General features: G+C 45.3%; 1 protein-coding gene across 5 annotated transcripts; it reads right to left on the reverse strand.

The window, feature by feature from the left end:
- Positions 1–1,741: 1,741 nt before the first annotated feature.
- On the reverse strand, positions 1,742–10,656 carry PDP1 (pyruvate dehydrogenase phosphatase catalytic subunit 1). 5 transcript variants are annotated; one of them, XM_074986935.1, is made up of 3 exons: positions 10,467–10,656; positions 9,933–9,967; positions 1,742–4,997 (listed from the first exon to the last, which is right to left on the reverse strand). In XM_074986935.1, the coding sequence occupies exons 2-3, from the start codon at positions 9,961–9,963 to the stop codon at positions 3,346–3,348; spliced, it is 1,683 nt and encodes a 560-aa protein (XP_074843036.1). In that variant the 5' UTR covers positions 9,964–9,967; positions 10,467–10,656; the 3' UTR covers positions 1,742–3,345. The 5 variants fall into 5 exon arrangements, with proteins under 5 accessions (XP_074843036.1, XP_074843040.1, XP_074843038.1 ...); XM_074986939.1 differs by lacking the exon at positions 10,467–10,656 and adding an exon at positions 7,011–7,224 and having other exon boundaries at positions 9,933–10,457; XM_074986937.1 differs by lacking the exon at positions 10,467–10,656 and adding an exon at positions 10,365–10,385.
- Between the last annotated feature and the right edge of the window lie 2,528 nt (positions 10,657–13,184).

Below are 13,184 nucleotides of genomic sequence, written 5' to 3' on the forward strand. Positions count from 1 at the left end.
CAGTAGCCAGAGCCCAATACTGTAATTTGAAACCTGCTGTCTTGAACTGGCTCAAACTTTGTGTAGTACCTTGGCAAAGAAGTAGCAGCACTCCTGTTTCCCTGCCTAATACTTTGTCTACCTAGTCTATTTAGAATAAGATTTTCAGAGCAATTGTCTCAGGAATTTTTGTACAAAGCCTAACACAGTAGCTTTGATTCCAGCAGCACTGTAATAAGTTTTAGAACACCCTCCCATACACCAGCTTTTAGGGGAAGAAAGGCAAAACAATGTTTGTGTTGCAATGCAGAACAAAATGTTACCTTAAACAGTGATGACTGTATAACTGATATTTTTATTGAATAATATTAGAAGATGCTTGCAGATTGTCATATGGTGTTCAATAAGTACAGTTTAACCGCTTCAGTTTTCTGTATACATTTTGATTAAGTCCCTGGCTCATACATAAATACAGGATCAAATGAACCAATCTATGTGCATCTTTCATGTGAAAGAAAGCTTTTTTTTTTTTTAATAAATGAATGCTGTACACAGAGGATCAGTGTTAGGTTTAACCAGTTATGACTTGTACCAACCCCATTACAAGAACCACACATTAAATATTAATATATGCACTATGTTTAACAGTAGAAAAAATGTAATGTAGTCTAAGTCATGTAACAGCTTAAATACATTTTGTTAAATGAAAGAAAAAACAGTATAGGACGACAAAAGAGCATACTGACCTATCTAATGAAATACAGTTATTAATATGCAACATACAAAGTCAGTGATGACTAAACCACCACTTGTTTGGGACAGCATTCCCAACCTTCCCAGAAAGACCAGCTTGTCATTTACATTCCAAAAATACTGATGTCCAGACATCCTCAACTGGGGGAACAGGAACGGGGTGACTGAAATAAGTTCTCCTATAAAGAACAAGTTTCTTCTAGCTAGAGAGCAGGAAGACCAGCATATTTGTTAAGACTGCAGGCAGTCTTAAGATGAAAACGTGTGCTATAAACAAGTATTACATGCAACAGTAAGCTTAGTTGGCAGTACTAATGTTTATAGGTCAACTCAAGTAGCTTAATTGCCAACCAAGACAAGAAACTGTATGTTCTTTGACAACATATAATATTAATTTGATTCAGAAAATTCCCTAAGTTGTAATCGAAGAACTCCAAAAAAAGGAGTTAAAAGTCAGGAAGGTGTTTGGTTATAATGCAACATATGAAATACTGCACATGCTGACCAACAACTGCTCCAAGGCTTCTACAAACAAGATCACAGCTAAATTTTAAGAATACATCAATTTTTTTTTCTACAGTAGAAGTCAAATGTAAGATTCCAAATTCAAGGAACTAAATGTATAGAGGGCCACTGCTATGGGCTACGTCTACACGAGCCCCAAACTTCGAAATGGCCACACAAATGGCCATTTTTGAAGTTTACTAATGAAGCACTGAAATGCATATTCAGCGCTTCATTAGTATGCGGGCAGCCACGGCACTTCAAAATTGACACAGCTTGCCGCCACGCGTCTCGTCCAGACGGGGCTCCTTTTCGAAAGGACCCCGCCTACTTCAAAGTCCCCTCAACCTCCCATGAGCTGATGGGAATAAGGGGACTTCAAAGTAGGAGGGTTCCTTTCGAAAAGGAGCTCCGTCTGGACGAGACACGCGACGGCAAGCCACGTCAATTTCGAAGTGCCGCGGCTGCCCGCATGCTAATGAAGCGCTGAATATGCATTTCAGCGCTTCATTAGTAAACTTTGAAATGGCCATTTGCATGGCCATTTCAAAGTTTGGGGCTTGTGTAGACACGGCCATGGAGTTGAGAAAGCCCTCAGTTTTAGGTTATGCTTCTTTAGATATAAAAGGTTAAACATAGGCTGAAAACATGACATGATGGCCTATGCCAACTTTAGATTCATGTGCTCAGCCATTATAGCTGTACAAAATTTAGTCTGAAATATCAAGTCATGTCCTTTCAACTTTGCAAATTCAGTCATTACAATACATAGTCATTTAAGACTTTCTTCTGTACTGAAATCGTGGGTGCAAGAAAACACTATGTTTTTTCAAAGGATTTACAATAAATGACTAATGCCAAGAAAGCCATTATTGTTATGCATACAGCATGCAAGCCAATTAATTTTCTGTATCAGTACACTTATTTACAAAAATCTATTTTAATGTTCATGAAGTTTTCAATTTAACAACCTATATAAAGTGAAATTTCCCTGATACTGACATTTAAGACATCCACTACACATGACCAAGCTGAAACTACCCAGAACAGAAGATGGTAATGTGAATGCTAATATACTTAGCGGCCAGTGATTTTTCTAGTCTCTTCAAGAAGTTTATTCGAATTCATTATATGATTAGAGGAGATTTTTTGGTACCATACAGAAGTATTACCTGACAAGGAGGTGATCTTTTGAACAGGCATGACAGTTCAATTGAAAATACTTCTATGTTTTGCAACAGGCAAAGTGATGGTTTCATACTGCAAGCTGATGTCTTCCATACTACAATTTATGCAGATAATTATTCAGTGATGGCTGAAAGACATTATTGCCCTTAAAGCTGTGCAAACACCCTCTCCCCCACTCGCAAAAACAGAAAAGACTGTCAACATGAGGGAATTTAAGACTGCATTTATGTAAATTATTGAGAGAGCCCAATAAGCTCCACACAGTTATCTTAAGTTCTGGTTGATTATGGCTTAGAGATTTGCATTTGAAAGTTAAAAATATATATGTATTTGCCTCAAATGTTAAGTGAGGAATGACATTGACTACTCAAAATTTGGAAAATTTGATAAAGTTTATCAAGATAGTAAGAAACTACTTCAAGCATCTTCATTTCCCTGGAGAGGAATAAAGTAATCACACATACATGCAGAATAACCATATCTACTTTGCAGACAGTCATTCCTATCAATTCTGATATTCGGCAAAATTCCTATCTTTATCTGGTAAGATAGCTGTATAAATATTTACATATGTTTACAAGCAGACTGTTTCATGACTAGTCAAAACAATGTGATGATCAGAGTTACCTATCCCCTCCCTCTTTCACCCCAAAAAAATATTGTTTTAGCAGCATTCATTGACTCAATAGTGAAAACTTATTTCAAGTCCCTCTTTCCAAGTTGTCCCATCTTCTTGGAAGACTGTTAGTTCAATAACACTTTCCACACTGTGAATAAAAATTTGGACAATGGAGGGAAAAATGCACTTGCACACATTTTAATTCCAATGAGCAGACATTCGGGTTTGCTCACTATATGTTTTTATCTTCTGATCAGACTGTCATTGTTATAACTTTGGTAAACTGTACATCCATTGAAAATTCAGAATTCCTCATTCTGACATGCACCTACAACATGAGAGTTGAACTGCACCACAATAATGGTAATGTCATCTCTGTACATCCTAGCCAACTCTTCCGGAAGACTAAGCATCTTGGACAGCCGCTCATGATCAACAGTGCCAAACTCATTATTTCCTACTGCATGACGAATTAGATGAGTTGCTGCATTCTGGTCTTCAAATACAGAGGAGATTCTGGCTCTCCTTTCTGTTAAGAGACCATGCATCTGTCCCAGAGTTACCCTATAACCACCAACAGCTATTGGCTGTTGGTGATGAACTCCAGTGAGATACTCTCCCACAATTCTAACTACATCCTGCCTATGCATGGTCTCCCACAGGCCATCTGTCGCCAACACCAGGAATTTATCCTGAGGCCTTAATTTGTGATGTATGACCTCAGGCTCAGCTGTGAGATATGGAGGAGTGTGATAGTTAGGAGGGATAAACTTAGTATACTCATTGTCATTCAACTGATCTGGGCCTGATTCTATCACTCTCTTCTGGAGTTCAATGCTCCATTTGAATTTCACATCACCAAAAGCCCTGAAAGGCATCAATAAGCCTAACAGCCTGTCTTGTTTTACAACACTTTTCTCTTCAGATTTCGGATGCTCCAGTTTTACTCGTTCTACTTCACTTTCATTCTGTGCATTATGGTCACAGGACAGAGAGACTGCAGACCAAGATCCATCTTCTTCTTGAACACCAAGCATTGCCCTGCTGTCACCAGTATTGGCAACATGCAAATCAACACCATCTATGTGAGCCACACACGCTGTTGCTCCCGAAAAGGCCACTCGCAGTACCAGGTAATTGAGAAAAGAGTTTGGATCTCCTACTTGAGCTTCTAATGATATATCATTATCAAGCCTCTTGAAAGCATTAATTAAAGCCTCTTTTACATCAGTAGTCTCACCACTGTTGAGGTCTATAAGCTCCTGCCAGTAAGTTCTTAAACTGTTGAAATACAGTTTGGACGCTTCCTTACTGAAATAATCATTGGGATGTTTATGCCACTGCAATATGGGTAACAGGGCACGACCACTCTCCACTGCATTTTCTATTTCAAGTAGAGTCTCATGAGGTAACAGAGAGACAGCGATATAGTAGAACAGTCTTTCACTGACAGCTTGAGCACAAGCACAGCCTGCATGGCCATCAAAGACACCTAGAAGCATTCCTCTTGTTTGTAAGCATGTGGCAGCACTCCTCCTGTCTTCTATTGGAGCATTCGCAGGCAACTGATTGCTATCAAAGCCAAGAACAGAACTTACATTTTTGCCATCAAATTCTGGGACTTTAAAGCTGTATTCGTTTGCCTTCAGAATGCTGTTGACTTGTGGAGGGGTGAGGTAAAATCTTTGTGGTGTAGAAACATAGCCCCTTGCATGGATAAAGGGATTAAAAGTCTCTTTTGGACAACAGAGCGTTGCAAGTTTCTTCTGAGGTGTGCATCTCAAGTGATTGTGAGCCAAGGGAGGTGACAAACAACAAAGATGTTTGTGATGGCAATAGCACGCTGTTCTGTAGATCCTGCCAATTTCACAGTTACGAATCAATGGAAATAGTCGAGTTGGCACTGGCATGGCATCAGAGAATAATGGCAGTCTTGAGCTTCTGACAGGAATGGCTGAAAGATGAGAAAAAAAACACATCGAGGTTTATTGAAGCAGTTAGCTTTAGCATAACTAGATTTGTATCACAGAAAGCTAGATACAGAGCAAAATAAATTAGTGTTGAGACAGTATGGAAAAATGGGAAAGTTGATGAAAGTGTACACTATGGTACAATCACACCTGGAATACTTTTAGGGAAAAGCAATGTAAAAATGCTTGTAGAATTATCATCTTGTTCAGGAGCAATGTGAAATATACAGTACTTAGATATTTGGTTTAGATAGTCTAGTCTTTTGCATGAAACACAATACAGGAAGTTAAATTAGTAAGACTCTTATACAGATGGGCAGATTGCCCATATAAATTCACAAATTTAGAGGCTAGGAAGCTACTCCTTAGGAGTCTGCTTTCATACCCCAGTCTTACTTCCTGGGCCAACTGGCACCAGCCGACAACGTGGAGGGAGCACAATTAAATCACAAGCTGTAAGTGGTGAGGTGAGACGAGTGCCTTAATGTTGGCAGATACAAGGAGCAGCTCTGAAATGCTTCATACTGAAGTCACACCTAACACTGCCCTGAAATTCAGACTAAAGGAGGCACAAACAGCTGTGCACACTGAAGTGCTGAGATTTAACTCACCCAGGTGAATGCTTCAGGTGTAAACTTAAACGTACCAAGTGCACACTAACGTAATCCTCTTAGAAGCATCCAGCATTTATTAAAGCCTCTTTTACACCAGAAACCTCTCCAGTGTTAGACTCCAGTCAGTAAATTCTTAACTGTTGAAATATACTTAGGAATCCTCCTTACTAAAATAATTATTGGACGTTGAGGAGAATTCTGATGCAAATCTGAGACCTTTAGGTTTACACCCATGCTGTCCATACAGCTGAGGCTATAGAATGGGTACACACTGTGGAGCAGTACAGACCCTGCTCCCTGTCTAAATGAGGCCTTCTAGAGAGGCCTACATGAAGCTATCTGTACTGACTATTGACCCATTAACTTTAGGAATGCCCCTTTAAATGAATATTTAAAAAGTAAAAATTAAAGCATAAATTACAGACCCAAGAAAGATTCATATTTGTATGTTAAGTCTTATAACAACGGCCTTCTGCCTTGTAGAGGCTTTCAAGTTGCTTCTACATTTGTAATTAATAGAAACTATAATGCTTTGTTCCAATGTCTTATTCTCAGGGAAAACTGTCCAAAGTAAGATGTTAGCATTTTATATACATTTAAAAAATAAAAAGCTCATTACAAAATATGCCTCTAAAACTAAAATGGATATTTCTAAGACAATCTTTTATTTGCAAGTTGCAAAAAGATGGGGCGACATTTCAAATCCCCACATCCAGATCAAGAAAAAAGTAGCTTCTTGCTAGACAGGTTCAAGGTACATCTGCTACAAAGGAACGAAGAATCAATCCAAAGTGTTCAACATAGTAACTGAACAGATTACTCGAACATCTCCACTAGGAGGAAGGCAGGCTGAAAATGCCTGCACTGAACAGCACATCCCAGTCCTGCTGGGAGGGCAGGGGACTGGACTTGATGTCCAGAGGTCCCTTCCAGTTCTTTGAGATGTGTATCTATGGTCCCTGCTGAACTCATGCAATTAAAAATCATAATGCAGTAGATAATGTTACTAATCAGAGTTATGTGATGTAACTAACTTCGCAACAGTATTAAAAATAAATTTGGCCAACTATAACAAGCAGTCACACCATAAATAAAACTATTTGCTAAATAAATTTACAAACACCAATGTCAATGTAGCACTGATGATTACAATTCAACCAGCCCTATTACATCTCTTTTGCTCTTTCTCTGTATGATCATGGGGTCCCTTTTCTTCATATGTCATCTGCTCTTTTCCTTCTCTTCCTCTGCTCTTCTCTCCATTGTCCCCTCAAAACCTCCCCCATTTTTTAATCTATTATCTTCTTCTCTTTAGCTTCTCAGACTCTTTCACTCCCAGGCACATAGCACAGAAGTCGTACCAGAGACCTAATAAGACTATACCTCCTGGTAACAGTAGGCTGCCATCTGGATTCCCAAGCAAACATGCAGCAGAGCAGCCAGGTCTGCCTCCAACCACCTACTTCTTTGAAAGTGCACGATTCCAAAATTCTTATCAGGATGCTGTGCCCCAGACTCTACTCATGGACTCTGTCATTCACGTCAGTCTGCAGCTAACAGGCATCTGACAAATTTGAAACTCCCTTCCACCTTTGCTCTAGAAGAGAGAATATTCAGTCATTTTCTCCACCTTTTGGCTGCCATGAGGTAAGTGAATATGAATGTCTCCACTGTCCTCCCCTCCTTTCTCCTACTCAAATCCTTTTCTTTTTTTTAAAAATCTTTATCCACTCTATCTCCCTCTAATATCAGCTTGAGTAACAATTGACTCAGTTGTTGTTTGTTTCCACTGTACTTTATAGGACCTTAATACCAGCTCTGAAAACCTCACAAAACTGGTGAATTTTCATTTCTGCTGTGGTCCACAGCTTTCCCTAAATTCAGCAGATGGGCTGAAACACACTTGCCTGTAGACTTCTTTTAAAAGAAGATCACACAATATACACCATTCATATCTGGACCATAAGATCTAGTTGTTTATTTTTAAAATTAGAGGAAACACTTAACTTGTAGAAACTGATAGTATTAAGTCAAGAAAGCTCCCATTCTGACCAGGGTCAAGGAGGTTGAAAAGGCCAGACTTGAACACACACACAAACCATTGTATCACCTCTTCTCCAGCTAACTGTAGTGGTTCTTTTCTATTACAGAAGTATGCAGAAAGTGCCATTTTCAGCTTTTGACTGTCATGTTCATATACCATTCTTTTCAGTTTTGCTAAAATCTCAATAGTTGTAGTCAGAAGAATGGATATTGGAGGTTACCTATCTGTTCTTTGTTAGAAATTTATTGCATCAAGATTATATGACTGCTGACTTCAAAAGCAATGTGCATTCAACTTCACAAGTCACCCTACTCTAGCAATTTTGTAGAAAGGAGTCTGCTGACAGTTTTTGTTGTTTAATACATGATGAAGCACAAATACAACTCATGTTTTGTGGCTATAAATAGCACTGCAGTGCCACCAGAGATTAAGTTAATGAAAACCTTACCTTTATCAGTTTAAAAAAATATCTCACACCCATCAACAACATAGGAAAGATATACTCATCCCTCACTATATGAGCACAATTGGTTCCCAAATTTCTGATCATAGGCGAAAATTCATACGAGTGACACTAAATTCCTATTAAAATACATGTAAAAGTCTCTGATTTGTTCCAAGTGCTTGTAACTGGACATAAATCAGTTGAGTCCAGGTACTTTTCTGATTTATTTTAATAGTTTGGCACCAGGAACAGGATGTAGTGTATGTATGTAGAGCACGGATTCCCAACCTATGGGTTGGGACCCAAACATGGGTCACCATTATATTCATTAAGGGTGGCTAGCTGGGCAGTTCCAAGCTGCATGTAGCTGTTAAAGAAGCCATTTGCAGTTTTTTAACACTGCTGCCTCAGGCAGATATCACTACAGATAGCAATTACCTTCTGCCTAGGTGCTGAAAGCTTAACACCGGAGTTAATTGGTTGTAATGACTGTTACCTGCTGAGAACAGGAGGACTGGGGGAGCCAGCCAGTCTAGCAGCCCCAGTGAAGAAGCTCCAGGAGGAGGAGGAGTGTCTGAGGCTGGGGGGGAGAGGGAAATCTAAGGCTGGGGGCATTTAGTGATGTGGGGGGGTGTCTAAGACTAGGGAAGTTTGGGGCTGCTGGAGGCATGCACATCTCCCCCTCCCCAGCCCGGGACCCTGCAGCTTGCTCATATTAACAGGGTAAGTTCACTCATTTAGTGAGCATAGGTGGGTATACATGCACCTCATTTTAGTGAGTACTCATAAGTAAGGTACTCCGTAAACGAGAGATGGGTGTACAGAGGAAAGATGTGAAGTTTGAGCTCTGAGAAGGCAGGTTCACATTTTCCATTTTTGTTTTTGTAACTGTAAAAATGCTTTAGGTTTTCTTGCTCTGTAAACACTACAGCAGATCACCTACTACATTGACTTGCGTGTAAGCAGCCTGTTTTGCATGCCAGCTTTAGTAAATCCTAGTTGATGATACTAAGTTAAGCGATTTCCTGAATTCACTGAAAAGGTAAAGAACTACTTTAAAGTCTGCTCAGTTATTCCTGTGTAAACAAGGGCAGGCACCATGGCCTCAGACCACAAACACACAGGACACTTTCACTTCCAACACAAAATATTTTATGGGAGTAGTAAGAAAACTGATCCAAGAGAAGATTAAAAAAAATAGGAAGACCTCAAAGGCAAAAAGGGGTGGAAACATTCCTGGACAGTTTATCAATCGTTTAGAGCGAACCTTGCCTTAAAAGAGCCCTCAGGACTTGAATGGCTTGGAAATAAACACTTTTCCAATCATGTTTGTATTCATATATTGTGCAGAACTGTTTTAAAACCATTCTGTGGATAATGTATTTATAGTTATTGAGCATCTATATTTTATAGTGCTGATCACTACAGCAGCGTGCTAGGAATTATAGGGGTATTGTTATACAACATTTTAAGGCATTGGAACAGTTATATTTCTTAATATACTAAAAATCACTTTGTTTTGGTGCTCAGTAAAAAAATTTGGTCCCTCTCTAAAAAGTACTGATTTGTACTAGACCGCCTCAGAGGTGCCCACCTCTCACAGCACGAGACCGTTTCAAATGCCAGATAGACCCGTGGATGAAAATAAACCCATCAGTTTCTCCTCCCGAGGCTAGAGAACGACCACGAAGCAGCTTCTCAGGCGCCAGCTCCCGCGAATGACCAGCGAGCCCGTCTCCCGGGAGGTAGGTGTGGCCCTTCCTCAACTCCCACCCGCCCCAGCCCCGGGCAGGGATGAGCGCGGCGAGATACGTACCGATCCGCCTCGGCCCAGGACACACACACATTCTCCTGTCACAACAAGAAGCCGCCAACATCCACAAAGCAGCGGGAGCAGCCCGGGGGGGGGAAGCAAGGCAGAGAGGTTAGCGCAGCGCGGCGGAAGGGCAGCAGCCGCCGCCCCGGACCCGGCACACACGGGGGACAGGCGAGGCACACACGGCCGCATCGCGCCGCCAGCCAGCAGCGCCCGCCGCGCATCGCCGGGAGGATGGAGCGCGACTCCCTCCCCCGCCCCCCACCGCCCCCTACAGCGGCCCCCGCCGCACGGGGCGGCCGCGCGCGCGCCACCCACCGCCACTCGGCCGAGCGGGGTGACGCAGCCCCGCGGCAGGACACGGCGCCCCCCGGCCCCGGCGGAGCCGCTGCCCGGGAGCGCGAGGGAAGCAGGGCGCGGAGCGGTGCACACCTCCGGCAGCGGCCGTGACGCGCCGCGATTATATCCCCCGACCGCCAGGGCCCATGGGCTGAGAGGGGAAGGGGCCCGGTGACGCAGGGGGCCTGCACTCACCGGCCGTGCCGCGGAGCGGTCCCAGTGCGGTGCCCCGTCCCCTCCGAGCGCCCGGGCGTGACCCGGCCAGAGCGGGCGGGGCCGGCGCGGAGGGGGCGGGGCGCGCCGCGCCGCGCGCCAGGCGGGCCCCGCCCCCTGTCAAAGCCGCCTAACGGGAGGCGACGGAGCCGCCTCACCTCCCTCCGCCGCTGCGTTGCGCGTTCCGCCCGCCCGGCGAGGCCGGACTAGCTGCGCGCGGGGGATCTCCCTCAGGCCCTTGTCCTGGCCCCCCACCACTAGCGCCGGCGGGTGTCCTGCGAGCTCCGTACCGCGCGCAGGCGGGGTTGGCTGCGGCCCAACGCCAGGCCCCGCGGGCACAGGCGCAGCGAGCCGGAGCCTCCGCGCCTGCCCGCTGCTCTGCCTCGGCTGGGGGCGCACCCAGCCTGCCCTGCCCTGCGTCCGCCGCCGCTCCCCGGCCTGTCGCTTCCACTCCCTGCGCGGCTCCGAAAGCGGCCGCCGCCCCGCTGCCTTGCCGTTTAGATACCGCCCTGCCGGGGCTCCGCGGCGGTGCCTCGAGGGCCGGGCAGCTGCCCGGGCTGGGAAACGAGGGCTGTTGGCAAACTCCAGCAAACCGCCCTCTTCCTGGAACTTGCGCTTCGCCACGGGCTGCCCGGCTTCAGGCGAACTGCTGCGTGCGTCCTACGAGCATAGCCCCCCTGCTCCCCCACGCGCAGCGCTCAGCTCAAGGGCGGAAACGCGGGGCTCCGTGTTCTTCCCTCTTCGGAGGTCTTATGCGTCAAGAGAAGGGGAGAGGAAACTCTTGCCGTCAGCTTTCTCCCCCTTCGTGCCTTCCAGTGTCATCCCATTTGTTGGTTGTTATAGCTTGAGTTAACAGAATTAGAGCTGGCATCTTCTTTTAGCATTAGACATGTAAGATCAGGCTGGGCAGACATTAGGAGGACAGCTGCTGAGCTTCCTGACAGACAGGAAAGCAGCGCAGTGAATGGGATGGAAAAGTTAAGGCAGTGCCTGGGAGTGTTTGTTCACATTGAAAAATCACCATTAAAACAGTCATCCTTGTGTTGTCGGTGGAAGCAAAATTATCTTCTCCACCCAGGCAGTTTTCCCTCTTGCTGTGCTTCAGGAGCACTAAGGGGAACTCTGCTGGAAGTATTGGTGCAGTTGGTTGTTGGAGGAAAAGCAGGAGTACTGTTTGTGAACATAAAATAATTACAGTACAATTTCACTGTGGTGCTCGCAAAGTACCTTGCTGATGGGGAAAAAAGGATCAGTTGTTACTTTAATGTCCCAGCAGACTATTGGAGCCTGCACTCTAAGTTAGATAGTCTATCTTTTTGCTTGGTTTATTCCTCTTTTGTCCTCAGTCATGACCAGAAACTTTAAGGTTCTTCACAGAAGCAAAGCTTTTGTTGACTTGCTCACCTCTAACACAAACATGATCTTTTGATTGTCTCCATCCATTACTATTTTTAGGCTGGCAGAAAGCCCACCCACCCCTTCTGCCTTGGAGCCGGAACCCCAAAAAGTGGAGACGGCCTCCATTGTCCCCTTGCCCTCCTCCAGCCGCTGTCCAGCTTGCCGCTGTGGAGTGTTTGGAGGAGGTAAGCCTCGGCCTTGCCCCCCTCTTGCAGGAGGTCAAGGCCCTGGGTCTCAAGCCAGTGGCCCTGGATGCGGACGGCCTTCTATTGGAGGTCTGCGGGCCATCCGTCCACTCCCCACTCCCCTCGTCTTCCTTCTCCCCACCCACCAGCAACCCCCTAACTGCCACCCCCTCTGCTCCGGGCCGTTGTGGGGTGCGGCCCCCCCCCCCTCAGCTCTGGATGACGTCCCGGTGGGGGTCAGCCAGCCCCTGGGCTCCCCGGAGGAACTAGTGCTCTCCTTATACCCCCCTCCCCTCTTGGACCCAAAGACCCCAACACCACAAGTTGTTTGAATCTTTGTTCTGGCGCAGCAGTTCCCAGCCTTTTCCAGATGGGGACCCGTTCTGAGAATTCAGGAAGACTTGGTGACGCAAGGGAATTCCAAAAGCTGGGGGAGGGCAGAGTGGGGAGAGCAGAGCCGTAACTAGTTAATTTTGCACCGGAGGCAAGAATATAAAATTGTGTCCCCTCATGTTTATATATTCATAATACATATTTCATAGAAAAAGGGAAATATGTTAATAAATTAATAACACTACATTTACTGTAGATAGTGAGAGTTGTGGTCGTAGAAAAACACTCATTCCCAAACTGCTTCCCACTGGCTTAAACCCCACAATCGGGCTAGGAGTTACTTGGGCTGCAGGATGCTAGGGAAGTCACTGGGGCTAGGACAGTCACTGTGGGACTAGAGGAGTCACATTCAGAGGCTACAAGTCACTCGGGCTGAAGCAGGCTAGAGGAGACACACTCGGGCTTGGAGAGTCACACTTGGGCTGGAGGGGACTGGGGAGTCACACTCGGGCTGCATGGGGCTAGGGGAGTCACTCAAGGGCTGGAGGTATCTATAGGGGCTAGGGGAGTCACTGAGAAGCTGCAGGGGGCTAGAGGAGACACACGGGCTCAGAGTCATAGGCTGGAGTTGGCTGGGGAGTCGCACTGGGGCTGCAGGAGGCTAGGGGTGTCATACTCAGGATCTAGGAATCACTCACAGGCTGGAGGGAGCTAGGGGAGGCACAGGGACCCCCACAGCTGGAAGGTGGCTGAGGGAGAGTCCTGGCCAGCAGCGCCAGCTGTG

Source organism: Carettochelys insculpta, chromosome 2, assembly GCF_033958435.1.
Source record: "Carettochelys insculpta isolate YL-2023 chromosome 2, ASM3395843v1, whole genome shotgun sequence".
NCBI classification, from domain to species: domain Eukaryota; kingdom Metazoa; phylum Chordata; order Testudines; family Carettochelyidae; genus Carettochelys; species Carettochelys insculpta.

What these genes read in the sequence shown, in the direction of transcription:
- PDP1 (XM_074986935.1), bottom strand. Translation starts at nt 9,963, where the DNA reads ATGTGTGTGTGTCCTGGGCCGAGGCGGATCG. An exon ending in TCCTGGGCCGAGGCGGATCG is followed by an intron (nt 4,998 to 9,932) that starts GTACGTATCTCG and finishes CTCATCTTTCAG; the next exon opens with CCATTCCTGTCAGAAGCTCA.